Source organism: Aphelocoma coerulescens, chromosome 8 (genome assembly GCF_041296385.1).
Source record: "Aphelocoma coerulescens isolate FSJ_1873_10779 chromosome 8, UR_Acoe_1.0, whole genome shotgun sequence".
Classification (NCBI taxonomy): Eukaryota; Metazoa; Chordata; class Aves; order Passeriformes; family Corvidae; genus Aphelocoma; species Aphelocoma coerulescens.
In genome coordinates this window covers 20,926,975-20,946,799 of record NC_091022.1, presented here as the reverse complement: position 1 = coordinate 20,946,799, position 19,825 = coordinate 20,926,975, and the positions used below count along the sequence as shown (strand labels likewise).

The window sequence follows — 19,825 nt, the reverse complement described above, 5'->3', positions numbered from 1 at the left end:
TTACCTTCACCACCTTATTATATGACCCAGCACCTACAGGGAGGAGAACAGAGAAACACAGAGGACAGCTGTGGAGGGCCTGAGGCAGCAGTGCATGCATGGTAGGGAAGGGTCCCCTTTCCAGGGGTGTCCAGCTTACACACCTCAGGGATGAGATGGTGCTGGGTGACAGCATGAGCTCCAGGGCCACTGTGTACAGGCATGACCACAACCATGGTGTGAAACAACTGCCAAACAGCCCCTCAGCCCCTCCCATTCAGTCATATTTTCTCCTCTTTCCTTTCTCATTTTGTTCAGTGCTCAGACACTTCATTCCTCTCAGCTACCCCATGCGAGAGCAGCCATGCATGCCCTCTAATCCTGTGCAGTCCCAAGGTTAGGCTGAAGCAGACCAGCTCTTAATGCCACCCCAGATTTAAATACCAATCATAGAGACAGGGAATTGCTTTATTGTGAATGAATCCTTAATCTATCAAGTTATTTGGAACAGCAGAGTTAATTATTTTTAAACCTCACGCTCATACCTTAAGCCCGGGTGTGTCTCCAACAAATTCACTTTCAAATCTTGTAATGAAATAGAAGTATTGCCAGTCCTCATTAAAAACACCACAAAAGCCACAGCAGCAGTGCTGTGTTCCTTGTAATGATTTGTTTTACTGATAGATCAAACAGCCTGTTGACAATGGTTGACTGCAACTGACAGCCTCTTCTAAAAAGATAAAGAAGTTGTACATTTTATTGATTATAAAACAAATTGGGTTTTTGTCCCTTTAAATTTTTTATTGACTAAAATTGGAGAACTTAGGCCTTTGAAACTGCAGCTTGCCATGACATTACAATGAATTATAATCCTAACCTATTCATGCTTCCTCAAAGGCCTGACCCGTTTGCTTGCCTTGCAAGCATGTTGTAAAATGCCCTGCATTTACATACATATTTTCAGGAGCTTTTTATTCAAGAACTGCGGCAGACTGGAGAAAGAGAAAGGGGCTGAATGGGCAAGAATTCTTGAGATCCTGGAATTTTAAGAGTCTTGCAATATCTTGTCACAAGCTGCAAGCTCGAGGCAGACATTTTCGGATAAGGGTCTTAGTTTTTCATTACATAGGAGTTGAAATTTTTAATCCTTTCTGGCTCTGAAGATCTATGTTCCTGAACATCCTGGGGATGGAGCCCATATTGCTGAAATAAATCTGACACTTTCTAGATCAATTTTTAGGGTCCGATCTTACAGAAGCTTTAGGCAAATCAAGATTTTTAAAGACCAACTGCCAATATGGGCAGTAAGACCACCAAATCTGCTCTCAGCATTCTTCTTGCAACCCCAGGTATCTCCCTGCCTGAATCCAAGCTGTGCAGGCATACATTTGCACAGAGCAGAGCAGGTAGATGGGGATGTGTGACTGAGTGACACTCAAGTCCCCTGCCTGGCCCTCTTTGGGGGGGGGGGGGCAGTGAACACCTCTGACCATCAGCGCAGAGTGCCTCAAAAACATCATAGTGTCAACTTTACCCTTCGAGCAGAAAGAGAAAGGGAAGCAGAAGAATTGCTTGTCCCTTCTCTGACACATCTTTGTGGGTAAGAAAGCCAGAGCACCTTACTGTCAGTAAAGCTGCACAGTTGAGAAAGCAGCAAGAAGGAGCCCTGACTCCTGGTCTCCAGTCTCAGGGCTATTTTTGTTCGGTTGCTCTTCCTGTTCTTTTCCTGCTCACCCGTAGCAGTGATAAATGACGAGGTGGGGGGTGGGGTGGGGGAAGTTTTGGAAGGAGCTGTCAGAGCACTGGCTTCCACCTACTGTCTCAGGCACTTCCAAAGGGAGAGACATTCGGGCCCCTCTTGGGCCCACGATTTCTTGCTTCAGCAGCTGATATTTGTCAGGAAAACATACCCCTACTGTGCTGAGTAGCAGCTCATGGGCAGGTTTCTGGCAAACACTCCCAAAAAGTCAGAGATGTAGATTTGAACCCTAACAGGAGCTGGAGCATATACTACCCGGACCCACTGCTCCCAGTTGCTAGGCACTTCAGGATAAGTGGATCAGTGTCACCATTGCAGCTGGCTATGAATATAAAAACAACCCTTTCTCTGTTATTATGCAACTGGATGTAGGTTACATCTCCCAGAAATGCTGGATCTAGCACACAATGCCAGCAATTGCCTTCCTAGTATTCACATTTGTGTTAAAAGGACAGACTAACCCTGTGCTCCTCTTTTTCTAATCTAGTTGGTATATGTGAGAAAAAAATACAGTGTATCAGATACCACATCACCCTGAAAAACATCACTCTGGACTGAGCATTTTATCCACATGACCCTTTCCATGTTCTCAGCCTCGATGTCTTTCAGTAAGGAGGAAAGAAAACACACACACACAGAGTCCACAGCAAGTGACAAGGGAAAAGGGAAACTCAGTTTCTGGTTGCTTTAGGGTGGGCAACTTTTGAGCTGCTGCCCACAAAGGGATGAGGCACCTCAAACCAATGCTAGAGGTCTGCAACCACCGTGGGACTTTGGCCTCTGATGGACATCTGCTCCTGTGTGAGGACCAGCTCCTAGATCTGCATGTCTGGTCTGTCAGCCTGGAAACCAGATCTGAAACCCAGCTTTCAAACTGACAGTATTTCCACGAATGGTGACCTGCTAATTACACCCACATTTTGGTCCTTATGTACCTTATTTTACTTAAAAACTATTACCTGAAGTGGTTTAGTAGCTCCACCACAGATTTCAGTGGGGTGCTTGAGCTTAGGAGACTGGTTTGAAAATTTTGACCCAAATATATGGGTTATTACCAGGTAACATCCATTCACTCACAAAGAGGATCAGTTAAAAGCAGCTTGCAGTGCATGCTATCTCTGTCCTACAGGGATGGAAAGTCCTTTGGTTTCCTGTTTGTTGATCGGGTGCTTTCTCCAGTGCTCAAGTCAGTCAAAGGAAGAAAAAAAAAATTAACAGAGCTTCATAGGAATATTGCATTCTTTCCCAGAGTGGAGGCAAAACAAACAGGAGTTTAAAGTAAACAATCTCTAGCAGCAGATCTTTTCCCCTTTTATTGCATGAATTACAATGCCCTTCAGCCAGCAGAAGGCAGAGAAAGTTCTGCCAGGAAAAAGAGTTATTTGAAAAAGTTTACTTTAAGCTTTTGTTTGCTTTGCTGCACGCACACACACACAAAAAAAAAAAAAAAGGGAAAAAAGAAGAGAGAACCTTTCTTTCTTCTCTCACTTTAGTGCTAGGTAGAAAGAAAATGGATTTCTCTTTATCGACTGGTATGTGATTGGCAGAAGTAAAGGCAAGTTTCCTCATGGTCATGCCTCTGTGCTCAACCATGACCTGGAAGAACATTGTGAGAGATAAAGCAGGACTGTCCTGTTCACCAAGGACATGCAGAGCAGTGGAAAAAACAAAATATGAGTGTCTCTGATCATTCCGCTGATATAAACAAGCACAAAGCTACCAAAGCCAAACAGCACAATTTTATTTTAATATAACTGCTCAATGAATCTTTTTCTTCTAAATCTCTATTCCTTTTGTAATGAGGGCTAAAATTGCAGTCTGTTTTCATTCTCACTCTTGTAAATCTGGAGTAACTGGAAAAGAGATAAAAAAGCTCTTTGTTGGCTAGGACAAAAATTCTGACTAAAAAGTAAAGTGTTCTCAAAACAAAAACCATCATCTTTTGTGAAAAATGTTCCCATTGCTGATCAGTTCTAATATTTTTGTTTGAAACAGACTTTTTGATCAGAAGTTAATAAAAGCATGTTGTGAAATACTTGGAGCATTTTATAAAATGTATAAGAAAAATAGGTGGTTTCGTGAAGACTTTATAATAGCATAAGAAAAAAAGGCAAAGATAAAAAGAGATTTCTAGCAATGTATGAGCAGAGGGGGATAAAGCTGAATAGCAGTCGGATTAGTGCAGCATGAGTTTGTTTTTAAAGTACATCCCTTTTCTACACTTCCACCCTCTCCTGTTTGCCCCACAACCCTGACCTTGTTCCTCCCCATTTCAAAAGAGCCGTCCCTTCTTATTTCCCTTCTGACCTGCATTCCTCACTGCTGGCTGTAATGTGGCGATAAAGCACCAGTAAACCCAGCCAGCTTGCCTAAGATCAGAAGATATGGAGGGTGATGTTAGCAAATTAACTGATTGGTATAAAACAAAGGCAGAAAAAAAAGCTGTCAGGAAGCTGAGAACTTTTGAACCCGTTTAAACAAATACGTGGCAGAGTAGCAGGCTTGTCTGTTACAGGAATAGCGTCTGCAAGAGTCAAGCCAGAACTTGGAAACTACAATCAGTTGCAGCCTCAGAGAGCATCTCCTGCTAGGGGAACAAAGCTGTTTAAGAAAGGGGAGTTCCTGCCTGGCAAAAGACAGGACACAATGGGATGCTCCTTGCTGCCGTTTCTGGCCCTGGCAGACCTGTGCTCCAGACCCTCCACTCTGCAGCAGCTGCAAAGAGACAGCGAAGCCTCTTTGTGCACTCCTTGTGACTGTGTGTTCAAGGGCCCTGGGCTGGTAAAGAAAGCATGCTGTACTGAAAATAATTGTAGTTAAGACTTTGAGACACAGAGAGACTCATTTATTTAGTACCATTAACTGGCTTTCCTGCTTCTCCACCAGCGCTAAGAGGGTTAATACCTTCCTCCTGGGCTGGCCTCCAGAGATACTTCTCTCTGTGGCTCCAGCTGGCTTTCAGAAATCTCCAAAGTTTTGCTGTCCTCATTAGTGACAGATGTGGGAGTTACAATTTGAAATGTAGGGTCCCTAAAGTAAAGAATTGTGAAATCCCAGGAACCCACAGAAGCACTCTTAACTGTGCCAGGGTACAGATCACACACAGAAAACATGCCCTCATGTAATGCTGAACACGGGGCTTTATTACCAACACTACTTTCCTTTCCCGCCTCCACTTTGTCACAGAGTTCCAGCGCAGCTTTCCCTGGGAGCCTCCCTCTTGGCTTTTGCTGCTCCCTCAGAGCCCCACAGCACAGTGCCTTGCTGCACACTGGGAACGGGCCTGGCAGCACTGTGTCCTGAGCTGCATCCCTCAGGCTTCCCTCTGTCCTGATGGCACAGCCCCAGCCGCCTGCCCCAGCCAGAGCCAGGCACTGATTCTTTCCTGGAATCAGCCCTCCTATTCCAGTACAATTATTACAACAGGCATCTAAAATAACCTGAACCAGAACACATCTCAGCCACTGCTTTCGTCTTGAAAGTGGACAGAATTTTTCATCCTCTCCACGCAGCACACTTGAGAACCACCTCTGGAGCATGCCTTTGTTACAAACTCCCATCTTCTTTTCCTGAAATAGAAAGGGGAGACCTGAAACGTGGCTGCACTCCTGGATAGGACATTTGCTTTGTCAACCAGCCCATACCACTTGTATGCAGAACCTGACAGGTAAAGCCTCTGAGGTCAGCCTGCACTGGCACTGTACAGGGCTTGGAGAAGAGATTATTGCTTCATTGTCATCACACACAGCTCTTCACCAGCATCTTTTGTGCATAGAAGGGACTTGATACTTGGTCACTTGGACCATCCTCCATTAGTATTGTGGCTACTTTAGGCCTCCTCTCAGACCAAAACCAAAGCAAAACATAGGAATATATGTGAATGGGCTTGAAGTAGAGGGTATATAGTAAAGAGAATCTAACTTTTTGGTCATTCAAGTAGTTAAGATAACATTGACCACTTGAAAGGATAGCTTACTTTAAAACATGGTTTTATGTAACTATTGTACCCTGTGCATGACCAGAGAGCATGTTTCTGTCCATCCTTCCTGCACAGACATACAATGATCCAACGATGGATGCAGCCTAAGGTTGCCAGATCCAGAAGGATGCTACTCATTTCTAGCTCACAGAACATGTATTCCATACACACAGTGTCTTTCTGAAGAAAACAGTAGTTTTAAAGGAGCAAAAACAACTAAACAAGACCATTCACACCGTGCAACAGTATAAGCAGATCTCCCAGGCTCACGTGGTCTCATGAAAGCTGTGCAGAACCACAGGGTCTTTCCCTTTTTCTCTCTTACTGTAAACGTCTTCCTGATGTTCCTGCAAGATTATGCTGTCTGATTCAGTAATGTGTCATATTTTTAGTCTAGAAATGTTGCACACAAGTCATTCATTAAAAAGATTACATATAGGGTATAGTTCAAAGTTTCTTCAAGAATCAGTTTGGTTTTTTTTTCACTTTTTTAGCTTCAGGGAAGATATCCTTGCAAAATTACCATTTGATACTACTCTCATTTTCCCAATAATCCGTAACCTGTGCTGCCCCCAGATCCTGAGCCTCCTTTGAGTGCTAACACCTCCTCTCCCCCAGCACTACTCCCCTTTCCTTTTGGCAAATACAGTTATTCATGGAGGGAACCGTGATGTTCTCTAAATTATAGCTCTCAACTATCAATTTTGTCCCAGAAATTATTCTTTCATCTTTTTTTCCCGGGTTTGAAAACCTTATATATTAGGGTTAGGATGCATTCATGCCTTTGTTTTGCTACTCACCAAATATCACTGTTTTTACCCTTGTTTTCCTATATCCCTTGCTCACTCCAAAGCCAAATATCACACTCCAGCCTTCTCAGCTGTGCTGGTGGCTTAGACTGGAAGGCAACTGAAGGTCAGCTGTGGGTGCTGGGTGCATTCCAGAGGGAAGGTCTCTGGGTAGGTGTGTCCTCATCAGTACCTGCCAGGGGAGGATGGACGCCTGGTCCTGCCCCATTCATTTGGACAGAGAGTGTATGCACCACTGCTTCTGAGAACAAGGCATCAAACCCCAGCGTCTTTAGGAGTTGTATTATAGGTATTAAGTGTCAATTGTGATGAAGACAAAGCAGAGCTGAGCATCAGAAGAGAGATTATCCTTCAGTAGGACAGGCCTTGTAATTTCAGTGAGGATATACTTGTCTTTTTTCTGCTTCAATGCGACCCACCTGCCAGAGAGGAGTACAAGCTGCCTCTCCCTTAGCTGGCATCTATATTAAATGGGTTACAGCTACTACCCACCTCATTTAGGGCCTAACCCCTTGACAACAGAAGCCATGACTTGTGCACAGGATTTTGATGAGTCCTACCTGGGTATTTGCAATTGGTATTTCTGCAGCTCTCTTACACAGTGAGGAGCATATTTTCAGCTTAAGGAATGTGACCCAGTCTTTCATCTTGAGCATAAATGAGCTCATACTAACACAGCTAAGGTGGGTATTTGTAAGTGGAGGGAAAACCCTCACATATATTAAGTGACAGACAAAATTAAAAATGGCTGAGGAGTGGTAAGAAAAACAACTTGAAGTTCACTAAAAAAAAAAAAAAAAAAAAAAGGAAAAGGCTCATAAACATCATGGAATGAAAAACAGCTAAATGAATTCCACTACTGATAATGAGCAGGAAGCCCAGTGCTTGGGATCGTGAGTTTATGCAAATCTGTTATTACTGCAAATTGGCATCCTAAGACCCTGATCATACAACACTTGCACATATGCTTAACTTTATGCACATGAGCAGCCTCATTAACGCCAAAGACTTAGTCGTGCATAAAACTGAGCAAATACATGAGTGTTTGTAAGACTGGGATTTAAACACAAGGGAGAGAAAACAAATTTACTGTATCATCAACAATTATTTCTGAAACCCAACAGAAGCCAAGGTGATGCCAGAAGTCTAGATAGTGCAGAAACATTCAAAGAGAGAGAGGAAAGGGATTTTGAAGATTGTTGCCTTTAACTCAATCCATTAGACCAAATAATGGTGGGCCAGGCACAGGAGGAAAATGTCCCTGCCCAGATTAAAATGGAACTGATTTTAACAAAGTAAACTGGATTGTCTCTTAAAAACATGGTTTTCAAACTTATTATAAAGAAGAACAGTTTATAATCAACTTGGATTCGGCTAAATTATTCAGCAGTGTCTCACAAAAGTCTTACAAAATTAATTTAAATGGTGTTAGGTTTATGGGGATTCAGAGCTGACTGCAGCATTTATATAAATAGGTAAAATAAATACAAAGGCTTACATTGGAGGGAGGTGCCTATTGGACTGCACTGAAGACTGATGGTCAGTCTTGGAGCTAGTTTTAATTAGAATATTTGGCAATGCTTCGGGAAACAGAGGAGCTCCCCTATGTTGTGAAATTTGATGAAAATACAATTTTTCCTTGGGAATCCAGAAGAGTAAATACAATAAAATTTGAGTACTTACCAGCAAGACAAGAAAAAACCAAAAAGCTGTAAAACAACATCTGTAGATCTAAAGCTTCTGCCAATTTTAAAGGGATAGTTCTGGAAAAGGAATTCTGGGAAAAGTGCAACCCTGCATTGGGAAGATGTAAAGGTCTTTACAAAACATAATTGTTATCATAAATAGAATCAGTCATAATTTATATTTATATTTCATCATAATTTCAGTGTGCTTTTTAAGCATTTTTTTTTTTGTTCCACTTGGAAAAAAGAGTTCATTCTCAACAGTCAGTTTTACTGTTACTTTTTGTTGGGTATGGATTTTTTTTCATACTTTCTGTTCTTCTGACCCAGTAGAATTGCTGCTGTCAATATTGCTGTGTAGCAGTAAAGCTGATAGAATTATTGTACTTCATATGAGTCACATCTTGCAGCTTGTTTTGAAACAGCAGTTCCAGGGCCTCCAGGTTCCATGTGTAGCCATGGATCTGACTCCTGGCAAAGTCTGGATATGTCAAGGGCTCTTGCCTCTCCTTAAGGTTGTTCAGGCAGGTTGTCATGGAAATGCAGGGTTTAAAAACAGCAGTCCTGTCCTTCTGTGACTGCATCTCTGTGGACAGGCTGCCCACAGCAATGGCCGTGAGGGCTGAGCTGGCAGGGAGCCAGGCAACTTGTGAAAATGCTTCAGCACGTTTGCACTTGACAATTTGGTTGTGTTTAAATGGACCATCAGTGCACTGATGATCAGCTGTTTTCAAGTCTGCATCCATCTTAAAGGCTTAATTTTATAGAAAAATTGTATGGGGGGGTGACTTTGGTGAGGTGGCATCGTCACTCCTGTAATCTCACAGCACAGCACTGAATGTATGAGAATAAAGGGAAGAGAGTGACACAGGCTGGAGCAAGTTGTTGGCTGGGCCCTCCTCCTACCACCTCTTTTCCCAGAGGAAAGAAAGTTTTAATTTTCTTCATGGGTTTTGACTTTTTTATCTCATCTCCACAGATTTCAAAGAAGGAGGTAGGGCTTCTCCTGGGATTAACTGGCACATTGCAAGAGTGTGATTATGAACTGGGCTTTAAGGAACTATTATGATAAAGATATAAAAAGTGATATTAGTGATGAGAAAAGTGATGCTGGAGGTGTAGCAGCTGGAGGAATAAGCCCTGAAAATATTTGTTCTGCTTCACATAATCATGTGCAGAGTTGTTTTATATGTGTGGTCAACAAGGTGCACAAGTCTCCAAATTCCTGGCTTCAGAGCATCACCATGTTCTGAGTTGAATGTCTGTGACAACAGGAGGCTACAGAAAAGTCTGAGATAAATTTGCACTGTATTTATCTTGTTTTAAATGACTACCTGCTTCATTCCATAGGTAAACAGATGATCTGTTTATTAGCACAGCTTCAGCAGACTGAACCTCCCAAAGGCTATGGTGATAATATTGCAGTTTCTTTGAAATATAACTCTAATTCTTTGAGGGAATATTTATTTCAGAATAGACGAGTCTTTACCTTATTTGTTGTATTCTGAAGTACACCTTGAAATGCAACACTGAACACATGTTTCTGTTTGGTTTAATGGAAAAAATTTCTTCATCAAGCATTTACTTTCAGAGTGAAACCATAACATTTTATTTTTTATCTCGCTGGTCAATCCCTGATGTTTTTACTTTTTAATTTTTCCTGTTGGCCCCACTGGACATGTCATATGCCTTCAAAAAGTGTGTAATCTTAAAAAGTGTTGAACAAAATTCTTAGTTTTCAAACCAGTCACCTAGTTTATCTGATAATTAGATTACATTAATTTACTTTTGGAAAAACAGTTTGCATAGCACTTGAGTGCAAGTTTGCATAACAAAATTGTAACTAATGCCTGATTATTATTTTCTGATTTGATATCACAGAGTCACAGAACAATCAAGGATGGAAGGGATCTCAGACGGTCATCTCATCCACCTTCCTGCTCAAGGCAGGGTCAGGTATGAGATCAGGTTGCTGGGAACTTTATCCAGTCTTAAAAACCTCCAAAGATTTTGACACAACCACACAAGATCTCTGGGCAACCCTTTCCAATACTTGACTGTCCTCATGGTGAAAAGGTTTTTCCTCACATCTTGCTGAAACCTCTCCTTTTCAATTTATGTCCAATGTCTCTCCTCACTCTGCTAGGTTGGGGCTTGTGTAACTAAGGGCTGTGACAAATAAATGCTTTAATTTCTTGTCAGTACATCTGCATGCAGTAGGAAGGACAATTGCAATATCCTTCAGGGTCTGAGGCAGGGAATCTAAAAAAAAAAATTCTGCTCTTTATGTGCTGTTTTAAAAGATGAAAACTCATCCTTGTATGTAAGGAAAACAGAGTTTCAATGAAGATCTGACCCAGAGACAGGAGAGCAGTATTCCTATAAAAGATGTTCTTTCATTACAAAGACTATTGTAAGCTAAACATTTATGATATATTTTCTTTCCAAGGAAATTTTTTCAATCTCCCTGAGCATGCTGAAGTCATTATATAGTTACTAGAGATGCTTTGTCCAGATCAGCTTACTATAGGTTACAGTTCTGCAGGAGATTAAAAATGATGGGCTGGTAGATATCCTTCTAAAAATACTCTTTTAAGTAATATGTATCTGCATTTCCCAACCTTAGAACAAAATATACAACAGCAAAGGAAATGCAGCAAATAATTGAAGGCAAATGATATGTAACAATGAGAACTTTTACCACTGTATTTATTTAAATGAATGGAAATGTCAAAATGTGGAAGCAAAGCACTCCAGTTTATTCACATATTTTACATTCAAAAGATCAGGCGATTTCTTTAGTATTTTTTTGAAAAATAGACTCGTCTTTTTTCAAAAAACTTGACAGAGGCATGGAATATACTTAATGAAGTCTGTCATTGCAGTGCATACAATGAAAACCTTGTGTACATGGAAAAAAGATAAAAACCAAAGTTGACCATTACTAAAACCAGATTTCCTATAATATAAATAAAATTCAGAATAGTGCTTTATTTTAACAGACAACACAACAATGGGATTTATTAACAACTACATATTTACAGTGTCTCACTGGTAAAAATACTGGGCTTCATCTGAGATCCTAGACACTTCCTGAGAAAGCAACATGGACAGGAGATTGCTCAGCACTTCACACAATTTAGGTGCTAAAAGGGTGAAATTAAAGCATACTTTTCAAATAAGTCAGATGCCATAGGTGGAATGGTTGTTGCAATGCGTTTATGCTCTGCTCTGCCAAACTTGCACCTCGATCCTCCCTTTGATTTCAGTAGTTCTGTACATACTCCTAAGGTTAAGTGCAGGATTATTTAAAACCCAGGAGCCTCAGAGGAAGACAACTGCTTGACTCAAAGATGCTATGAGTAGAGAAAACTGTTGTAATTGCAATTTTACACAATGTAGAGGCACATTACCTTGAATTTAAATCTGTATCCTTCTGTGTGGGTGATTCCTATCATTTTAATTTGGTCCTACAAGGCCTGGATTCCAAGTATCTCTATGAAGTGACAAACCTGTGAAAGCATCTTCTTCCCACAGCCTCCAAAATCATAGTGCCAGTTAAGCAGATCTCAGTCTTTTTGGCAATTAAATAAAACAAGAACCAGATCTGTTTCAAAGTATTCACAAAATAATCATTCAGTAATAAAATGACTGTCCCACCATTCTTGTATCAGATCTGACCTCAGCTCTTTAGATCTAAACAATTCTTTAGAAGTTATAAAAATAAAGGATTGATTAATAAACAAATATATATTTCAGAGTGATAAGAGAATAATATTAAACAAATCCCTTTTTTAATCTACTTTAAATTAAAAGAAATGTTTTCAAAAGACTAGGCTGAAGCAGATCTTTATCTATTGACTCTTTAATGGAACCCATTCCCTGCAGATGGTCACATCCAACTTAATGTAAGAAGTTCATTACTACAAAAGGATGGTGAACATGTTTCCACTAGCAAAACACTTCATAAAATCTGCTGTGCCAGTTGGTTCTTGGTATCTTGCTTTCAAGAACTTTTCAAGAAACAAAACCTCAGTCACAAAGTCTTGAGGTTCTTTAGAAATTTGCTGCTTTCCCTTGTCTTTATTAATATTTGTTTTGCAATGATCCAGTTTGTTTTGTATACGGTTTTTATACAGAATAAAATAGATGTTCTGCACAAATGCACATGTATGTACAAAACCAGTAATTCAGCTAAGAGATATGCCTGCTCACTGGGTCATTTCATACTTTCACAATACCATATTTTGCAGTATTATCCATAACAACAGCATGTAGGTTGCTTCCTTCTTCTGCTGAGATGCTTTTGGGTGTTTTCGTTCCCTTTATCTCAAGCAGCCGAAACAGCAAGGAACATTTTTGAACAATCTGTAATACTCCTCCTGAATCTGAAATAAAAAGATTGAATTTAATTATGAAATAGATTTATTGATAGATCTATATGTATTTGAATTCATTTTGTACTGCTCCTGTTTTAAGGTGGGGCTGAATTTTTCTTTAGAACAGAACACTGAAGAAAGTATCATCCAAGGGTAGTGTGGGTGAATCTTGCTGCTAATTGAAAAGACTGGAAGGAAATTTTATTACACACATTGTATTATTTCCTCAGGTTAATGACACTATAACCAGTTTTACAGTTAAAAAGCCCCATTTTTCCATGTTTCATGCCTCAGTTTCAAAACTGGAGGTAATATGTGAGAACATAAAAGCTGGAAAGTGGCTCTGCCACCACTGAAGGCAAAATCTCAATTTCAGGGCTGGGCAACTGACTGTGTAGGGACATGAGACTCAGTCATTTCCCACAAGAAGTAGGACACTTACCTTCCTAGACAATACACAAAGAAATATGAAGATGAACATCCCCTGGAATGCATTGAAGATTGTAAAAAGATAGGCAGTAACCACAGATCCCTGGACCACATGGAGGACCCCGAAAATCCAGGTAGCTCCAAGGAGAAACAGGAGAGCAAGGGCACCTCGAGCACAGGATCTAGACAGGAAGAAAACGTTGTGACCAACATGCAGGCACATGCTATTCCCCTTTCTTCTCCACTTTGAGTGGTGAATGCTGCCTTGGAAAGTTTTTCAGAGCTGCAAAGGCCTGAGAAGTGCAAATGCAAGGACTGCTCTTCAGGGTGTGCTGTAGCACTGTAGCATGAACAAACTCACATAATCACTTTGGAAGAGGAAAGGAGTAAAACTGGAGGGCCTTAAAACACTGGCTTCTTTAATCTTCAAATATGTTTTCTCTAGTGTACTGCAGCACCATATGATTTGATTTAAATCTACTGTTAGTGTAATTCCCCAAGGAAAAACATATGTCTGTTATGAAGCATTCCCCCAATTTTCCTCCTCCCCCTTATCTTCCTCAAAAAAAATAACCAGAAAAATGTTCAGTATGCTCTTAGGTCAGTGCATGTGCATGACATCAAAGGATTCCCAGGCTGCCTCTCAGGTTCACTGCAGAGGATGGTGCCAGTTGTAAAATCAGATTCTTTTAAAATTCTTTCTCTTAAAAGAACCCCAAGAAATTGTTTTTAGAGCACAAGTACTCTCAAATAGTTCCTGGGTCAGCATATTGATGCACTAAAATTGTAGGAACTGATGGGCTAAAATTTTTTTTCCAAGATGCTGCAGAGCACTGTACACAGGGTTGAGCAAATTACAGCATGTTGTCTTGGAAATGAAGCCACTGATTACTTTCTTATTCATTCTCAGCTCAGTCATTGCAGGACTTCCTTTGTACAGCAGAAATTTTTAGTACTGTTCCCCTGAAAATGAATAATTTTCAACTTCATTAGAAACAGGTCACCACATGAAGCTATGAAAGGTGAGGAATAAGAGAAAGTAATCAATCAAACAATTGCTAAATCCTGACTATAAATCTAGTGCAATGCATTGAAACTGCAGGAGTGTTCCTAAGCAACACAAACAGTAAGTTGTTTTCAATGTTCCCTGTAGTACACTTCAGCTTTTCCTGCACAAATGGTTTTCAAGGTCCCTATAAATCAGTTTTAAAGAGAGTGAGTTGATGGAAAAATCATAGCAGCATGCAAAGTAAAATTCTGGAGAGAATCCACTCCATCCCCCCAGTGCCACAGAAACACAACGTCCTACTGCAGACTTTTCCCAAGCAACACGAATGCCTCCAATCTCTTATCACCGAATTATTTGTTACTTCAAGGCAAATATTTTGGTCCCATTTCAGGAGTAAGTTTTGAAACCTGTTTTGGCTTGCATAGAGGCTCTGGAAAATACTTCAGAAAAAAGGACAATTTCTTCTTTAACTTTGCCATCAGCCTTCACCCTCTGGTTGATATGGCCCACTTGTTTTCCTTGTACACCTCTCACACACACCCCAGCCTACAAGGTATTGCTCAACGGGAAAATATAGGTAAGGGTAATAACAGAAAAAAAAAATCTTTATTTTTCTACAAATCTCAGGAGATTAAACAGTTATTTTTGAATAGTCACTATCATCTCTGTTGGTATTTAAACCTACAGAAGGTAGAATTTGTATTGAATGGCAAACTTACCTTATATTTTCATAACAACTGACTTCTGGCTTTAACATTGCAGTGTGTCGAAATACTTTATAAATAATCACTCCAAAAGCCAACAAATTAACCTGAGGGGAGCAAAGAAAGGAACTTTTAGTTCAAACCAGGATGCTCTTGAATGCCAATAACTGTTAAACATTTAAATAAAACAAGTCAGATAGAGTTTCTGGGTATCTGAAACTTACAGAATCCCGTGCCAGGAGGGGAAAAAACCCACCCTGTTCTGATTCACTTCTATTAAAAAATATGAGCCCTGAAATAAACATTGATCAAACAGGGATGTAACCCTACCTTATCTCAACAGTATCACTACCAACAGTCTGCAAATGTTTATTGATTTTATCGGTAAATCTCTTCGATTTCCTGCTGAGATTATTTTTCCTAAGTAGAGATGAAGGAACAGAAAGGAAAGGAATGAAAAGGAAAAGGAAAGGGAAAGGGAAAGAATTAAGAGAAAAGAAAGGGAAATGGAGAAACTGCCGAAAAACCCTGTACCCTATGGGTTTTCTATTGTAATGTATCATGTTGATCTTGAAACGTGTGTCTTTTGTTGCTGAATAACATTAATAACATCATTTGTTATGAGGACTTTGGGGTGTGAAGACTTTCAAGTGACACAAAAGTCTTAGAGGCTTACACAAATAATTTAAAAAAATCTAGCTTCTGTTGAAAGGCTCCTTGCTGCATATTCTCTCTTATATTTTATGGTTTTTCGTCACAGATGAATAATTTTGGTATTTTTTTCCTTGATTTTTGTAAAATGGCATTGCTTTATTTGAGTTTGAAACAAAGAAAAGTAACTAAAAGAAGCAGTTTTGCAAATGATGCTCAATTGTGGTTCTGATCCTCTCTGTGCTTGGCTAGGCTTCACTGATCTTTCATTTAAATTTATACCGCATTCCTTTAAAAATGTGGATGGTTTCTTTCTTACTTTGTAGCATTTAACATCAGAATCTTTAAAATGTTAGTGAATGAACTAAATTTTAGCTCTGTGTCATTCAGGTACTGTTTGTAAACTTTTGGTTGCGATCCCTTGGTCAGTTCCTGTGGGCTTCCAGATGTAGAATGAATAGAATTAATTCCTTCCCCAAGTTGTTTCTCCAGAAAGACTGTATGTTTTTTCCCCTGCTTCTTTTTATTTAAAAAAACCAAACCAAACCCAAAATCCAAACCAAACTAAAAAAAAAAATCTCTGAAATGAAAACCAAAAGCTGTTGGAGCACAGCATCACTTGAAAAGGAATAATTTTCATTTGTTAACACTCATTAGGTATGTCCTTAGAACATTTTTGTTGTGTCAAGGGGGGAGTATCTGATATTAAAGCAGGCTCTGCTTTAATTAGCTGCATGCTCATAGTTTAATGAAGCATAATATATTTACAATTTGATAAGGACAGGAGATAGAGTTGATTAACAGTTTAGGGAATTAGTCCTTCATTGAATACCTTGTACTAGTGCTGATCGTGAGAGCTATTCTGAAGCTCCTTATATTTAAAATTGTAATCTATGATATCTCCTAAACCAACAATTTTTCAAAGTTAATTATAAGTCAGTCAGCAGTTGTGGATAATTATATGCAGACTTACTTTTTATCTTATATTTGTTGGTGAGTAATATATCAAATAAGTTTGTGCACACATTTTAATCTGCATAACCCACCTAATGTACTTATTAATTTGAAAAAGGTAGCGGGAAATGTGATCAAAGTACCGTGAGCATGGAGTGCACACTGCTACTTCCTCAGAAACGGCACTGGAGACGGCAGCACAAACCATGCAGCCAGCCTTCCTCTGTGCCAGCCCCTCAGTAGGATTACTAATGTCAGTGAGCACCTTCCTATTGCCAGAAATAGGTTCTGTGAGAAGCTCTATGGGCCAACCCCCCCTTACTCACAATAACAGCTGCAGAACTGGCAAGGCTGTGCTGAGCAAGGATGGCGCGGGCAGCAGGCTCCATTTCTCCTTGTCCCAGTGGAGCTCCTTTACACAAATACTATTTGCACTGTCCGTTGCACAGGATAATAGGATTTGGCCTTCTGCATTAAAGTAATACCCATTAACTATGATCTTTTCATTCACCAGCCCATTCTAATGGGAATAATCTGTATGTATCAGGGGAACAGGAGAGGTTAACACTGGCTTCTCAGAGTCAGCTGCCAGAACACAATTACTGTACAATATGTCTCAGGTAGCCTCACAGGAGGTAGTGTTACAGGGTAATGAGGGTGAACTTAACTTCTGAAACACCTGGTCATTTCCAAGATTTATTAAAATCTTAAGTCAGTCTTCGCCCCATTTTGAAGCACTCCATCAATAAAAAAATTTCTATAGCGAAGCAAAAGTGCATAGTCTGGCTTTACACAATGCTTCAACCAAAGCTGGAAGCCTCTGGAACAGCATTTTGTCCTTTGAGGGGGGATGAAATGGATAAAAACAAAGTATTAGTAACTATCCTGAGACATGGAAGTGAAGCAAAACTTGCAGGAAAACAACAGCATGAATTCATGGGTAAATCCCGAAGAAAAGACCAGCTAATGTAAACAATGTGTCAAGTGTGGCCTTTGGAGAAAAATGGTAATCCAAAAGGAATCCCAAAAGGTATCCAAAAATTGATGCATTCTGGTTCAACCTGATACTCTGCATGTTCTTTGCTATGAACATACCAATGGCCTCAACTATTTCTGGGAAATGGAAAGTAAAAAGTTCATGTTGGATGGCAGGACTGAGTTAGGAACACTAATAAGTTGGATTTATTAGGACTAAAGAGGAAATAGAACTGATATCCCCAAAGAGCCATATGTGTTCCAGCAAATGGTATGGGAAGTCAAATCACTTAAAATGCCTGGCCAAAGATACAAACATTTAAGACATTGAATTTGTATCCAAAACTGAGTTTCAAATGAGCAGAAATGGAGGTGGTAGGCTGTAAAAGTAATCTAAAATATAGATATACACAAGAAATCCTGGATCAAGCAGAGGAGCTTCTGGATGAGAGACACTGAAACATCTAAAAAGTTTCAACAGCTACTTACAGCCAAATATTGTTTTATTCTTGCTTTAGTTGTAATCATGTGTTTTCATTTTTGTAATTAAACCACGGTCTTAAGATCTTGTTGAATAAACCTTCAATGATATTATAATTAAGACTGCCTTAAGGTGACAGGCAAGGTGAATGAGAATGAAATGGCAAACATAAGGCATGCTGTCTCCGGAGAGGGAGCAAGCTGGAGCAGAGCAGGATGTGCAGGCAGCTGTGAAGTCGAGCTCAGGACAGGCTCTGCACAGGGCTGGGAAGGGCCAGCCTGGGGACCAGTTACCTGAATAATGAGCAGAGTTACACTGCAGCTTGGGGCAAACCCAGAGCGTGAAATGCTGTGGCATGGCCACAGTTTTATCAAGTGAATAACGATGTTACAGTGTGACACAGCAAGTTCTGGTGCCTTTGTTTTCAGTGCTATTACATGGCTGAGCAGTCAGAGAAACTGCTGCATGTCCTGAGAGGGGCTTCTCGGCAAGTCTAATAGACTAGAGGGGAATTGCATTGATCCAAGCCCTGAACTGAATAATTTTTTGTATTTTATTTATTTAACAAACCACCCCAAACTGTTATTGGGCAAACAGTGCACTCGGTCCTCACCATTTTACAAAGGAAACCTCTTTCTCCCCACCAGCCCAATTCTCTGAAGTGCTGAGAATCCTCAACCCTGCCTCCTCTGCAATTCAGTGGGAATCATGTTTCACTCATCATTGCTCTGGTGCACTACAGGACTAATTTTAATAATTAATCTATTCCTTTTTTTTTTTTTTTTTAAGTGGTTAATCAAAGTCAAGGACTGATACAGAAAAAGCCTCCACTCACAACATCTTCAGGGAATCAAGTCTCCTTAAAGATATTTGTAAAAGTATTTTTAGCCTTCTTAAATTCTTGAAATGTTGTGGTATATTTATGAACAAATGAAAAACTTAAAATATATTTCTGTGAAATAGACATTGAATAAAAGCAATTATTAGGATGCCATAAAATCAGGACTCTGTAGATATGGGCAACTACATTTATGTAGCTGTGTAACCCTGGATAATCTCTGAGGAGACACAAATCTGCACGAGCTGGGTTTTATTGTACACCCAAGATGGAGTTTAAAGGAAGGATGGTAAGTGTTTGGTACATTTCTCTCTGGGAGATCACATATGAAAAGTGCCAGAAGGATTTAAGGTTTTGGGGTGGCTTCTGGCCCCATTAAACCAATATGCAGAACTCCAGTTAAATAGTAAAACTCCCACTGCCACCAGCACTGTCAAAGCTTTATCACTACACACCACAGAGAATGGCAATCCCAAGGGATTCACAGGCAACAGTGGACACTGGTGCAGGTTTTGCTCTGCAGATTAGCACTTAGGTGTGTCATGGATGCATACTGTGGTATGGACAGTGAAATTGCCCTGCAGCTGTTTTGGGGATCTCCATGATACAGTTCCCACGTTCAGAATTGTGATGTTGGTGGGTTAGGTCCAGCAGGCACACAAGGAAGAGTTCAGAGCTATCTGGAGTGGTACAACTCCTAGGACCAGATCTGACCCACAGCATTGCTCTCGATAATTTCCTCTTGTAGGAGAGAAAAAGTAATTGAGAATTCAAAGAAATTTCCTGGTGCTCTCCTAATCATCTTGTCAACAATAAGGAGGCTTTGCCAAAGGAATTAGCCTGGGGAGCTTTGTTCAATCAATCATATGTGTTTTAGAATAAGATGGGAAAAGCAGTGTGTGGAGTTAACCTACCTTCATCTACATCTTGGATGGCTCTGGAAATCTGCAGATTTGCATCCCTCCCTCTCTGTCCCTACTGCCATGGTTACCTGAACAGGTGCTTCTGCAAGGAAGGAAAGCTGGGCATGGGCAGAGCAAGACACTGCTGCTCTGGCTTCTACTCCTCCCAGGTCTGGGACTGCCCCAGCAGAGAGCACTGAGGAACAATCTCATCTATTGTCTAAGCAAATTACAAACTTCTCTGCTGATTGCTAACTGTATTTTGGAAAGCTAGTAATAATATAAAAATGAG

At 40.2% G+C, this 19,825-nt stretch overlaps 1 protein-coding gene across 2 annotated transcripts in view; it reads right to left on the bottom strand.

The window, feature by feature from the left end:
- Window positions 1-10,903: 10,903 nt before the first annotated feature.
- Window positions 10,904-19,825, bottom strand: part of ADGRL4 (adhesion G protein-coupled receptor L4) — a 73,503-nt gene continuing 64,581 nt past the window's right edge. For both annotated transcript variants that reach the window (XM_069023052.1, XM_069023051.1), the window contains 3 exons: window positions 14,748-14,839; window positions 13,033-13,201; window positions 10,904-12,599 (listed from right to left, as the gene is read on the bottom strand). In XM_069023052.1, the coding sequence (XP_068879153.1) occupies window positions 12,537-12,599; window positions 13,033-13,201; window positions 14,748-14,839 (324 nt within the window). In that variant the 3' untranslated portion in view covers window positions 10,904-12,536. The remainder of the gene's footprint in view (window positions 12,600-13,032; window positions 13,202-14,747; window positions 14,840-19,825) is intronic.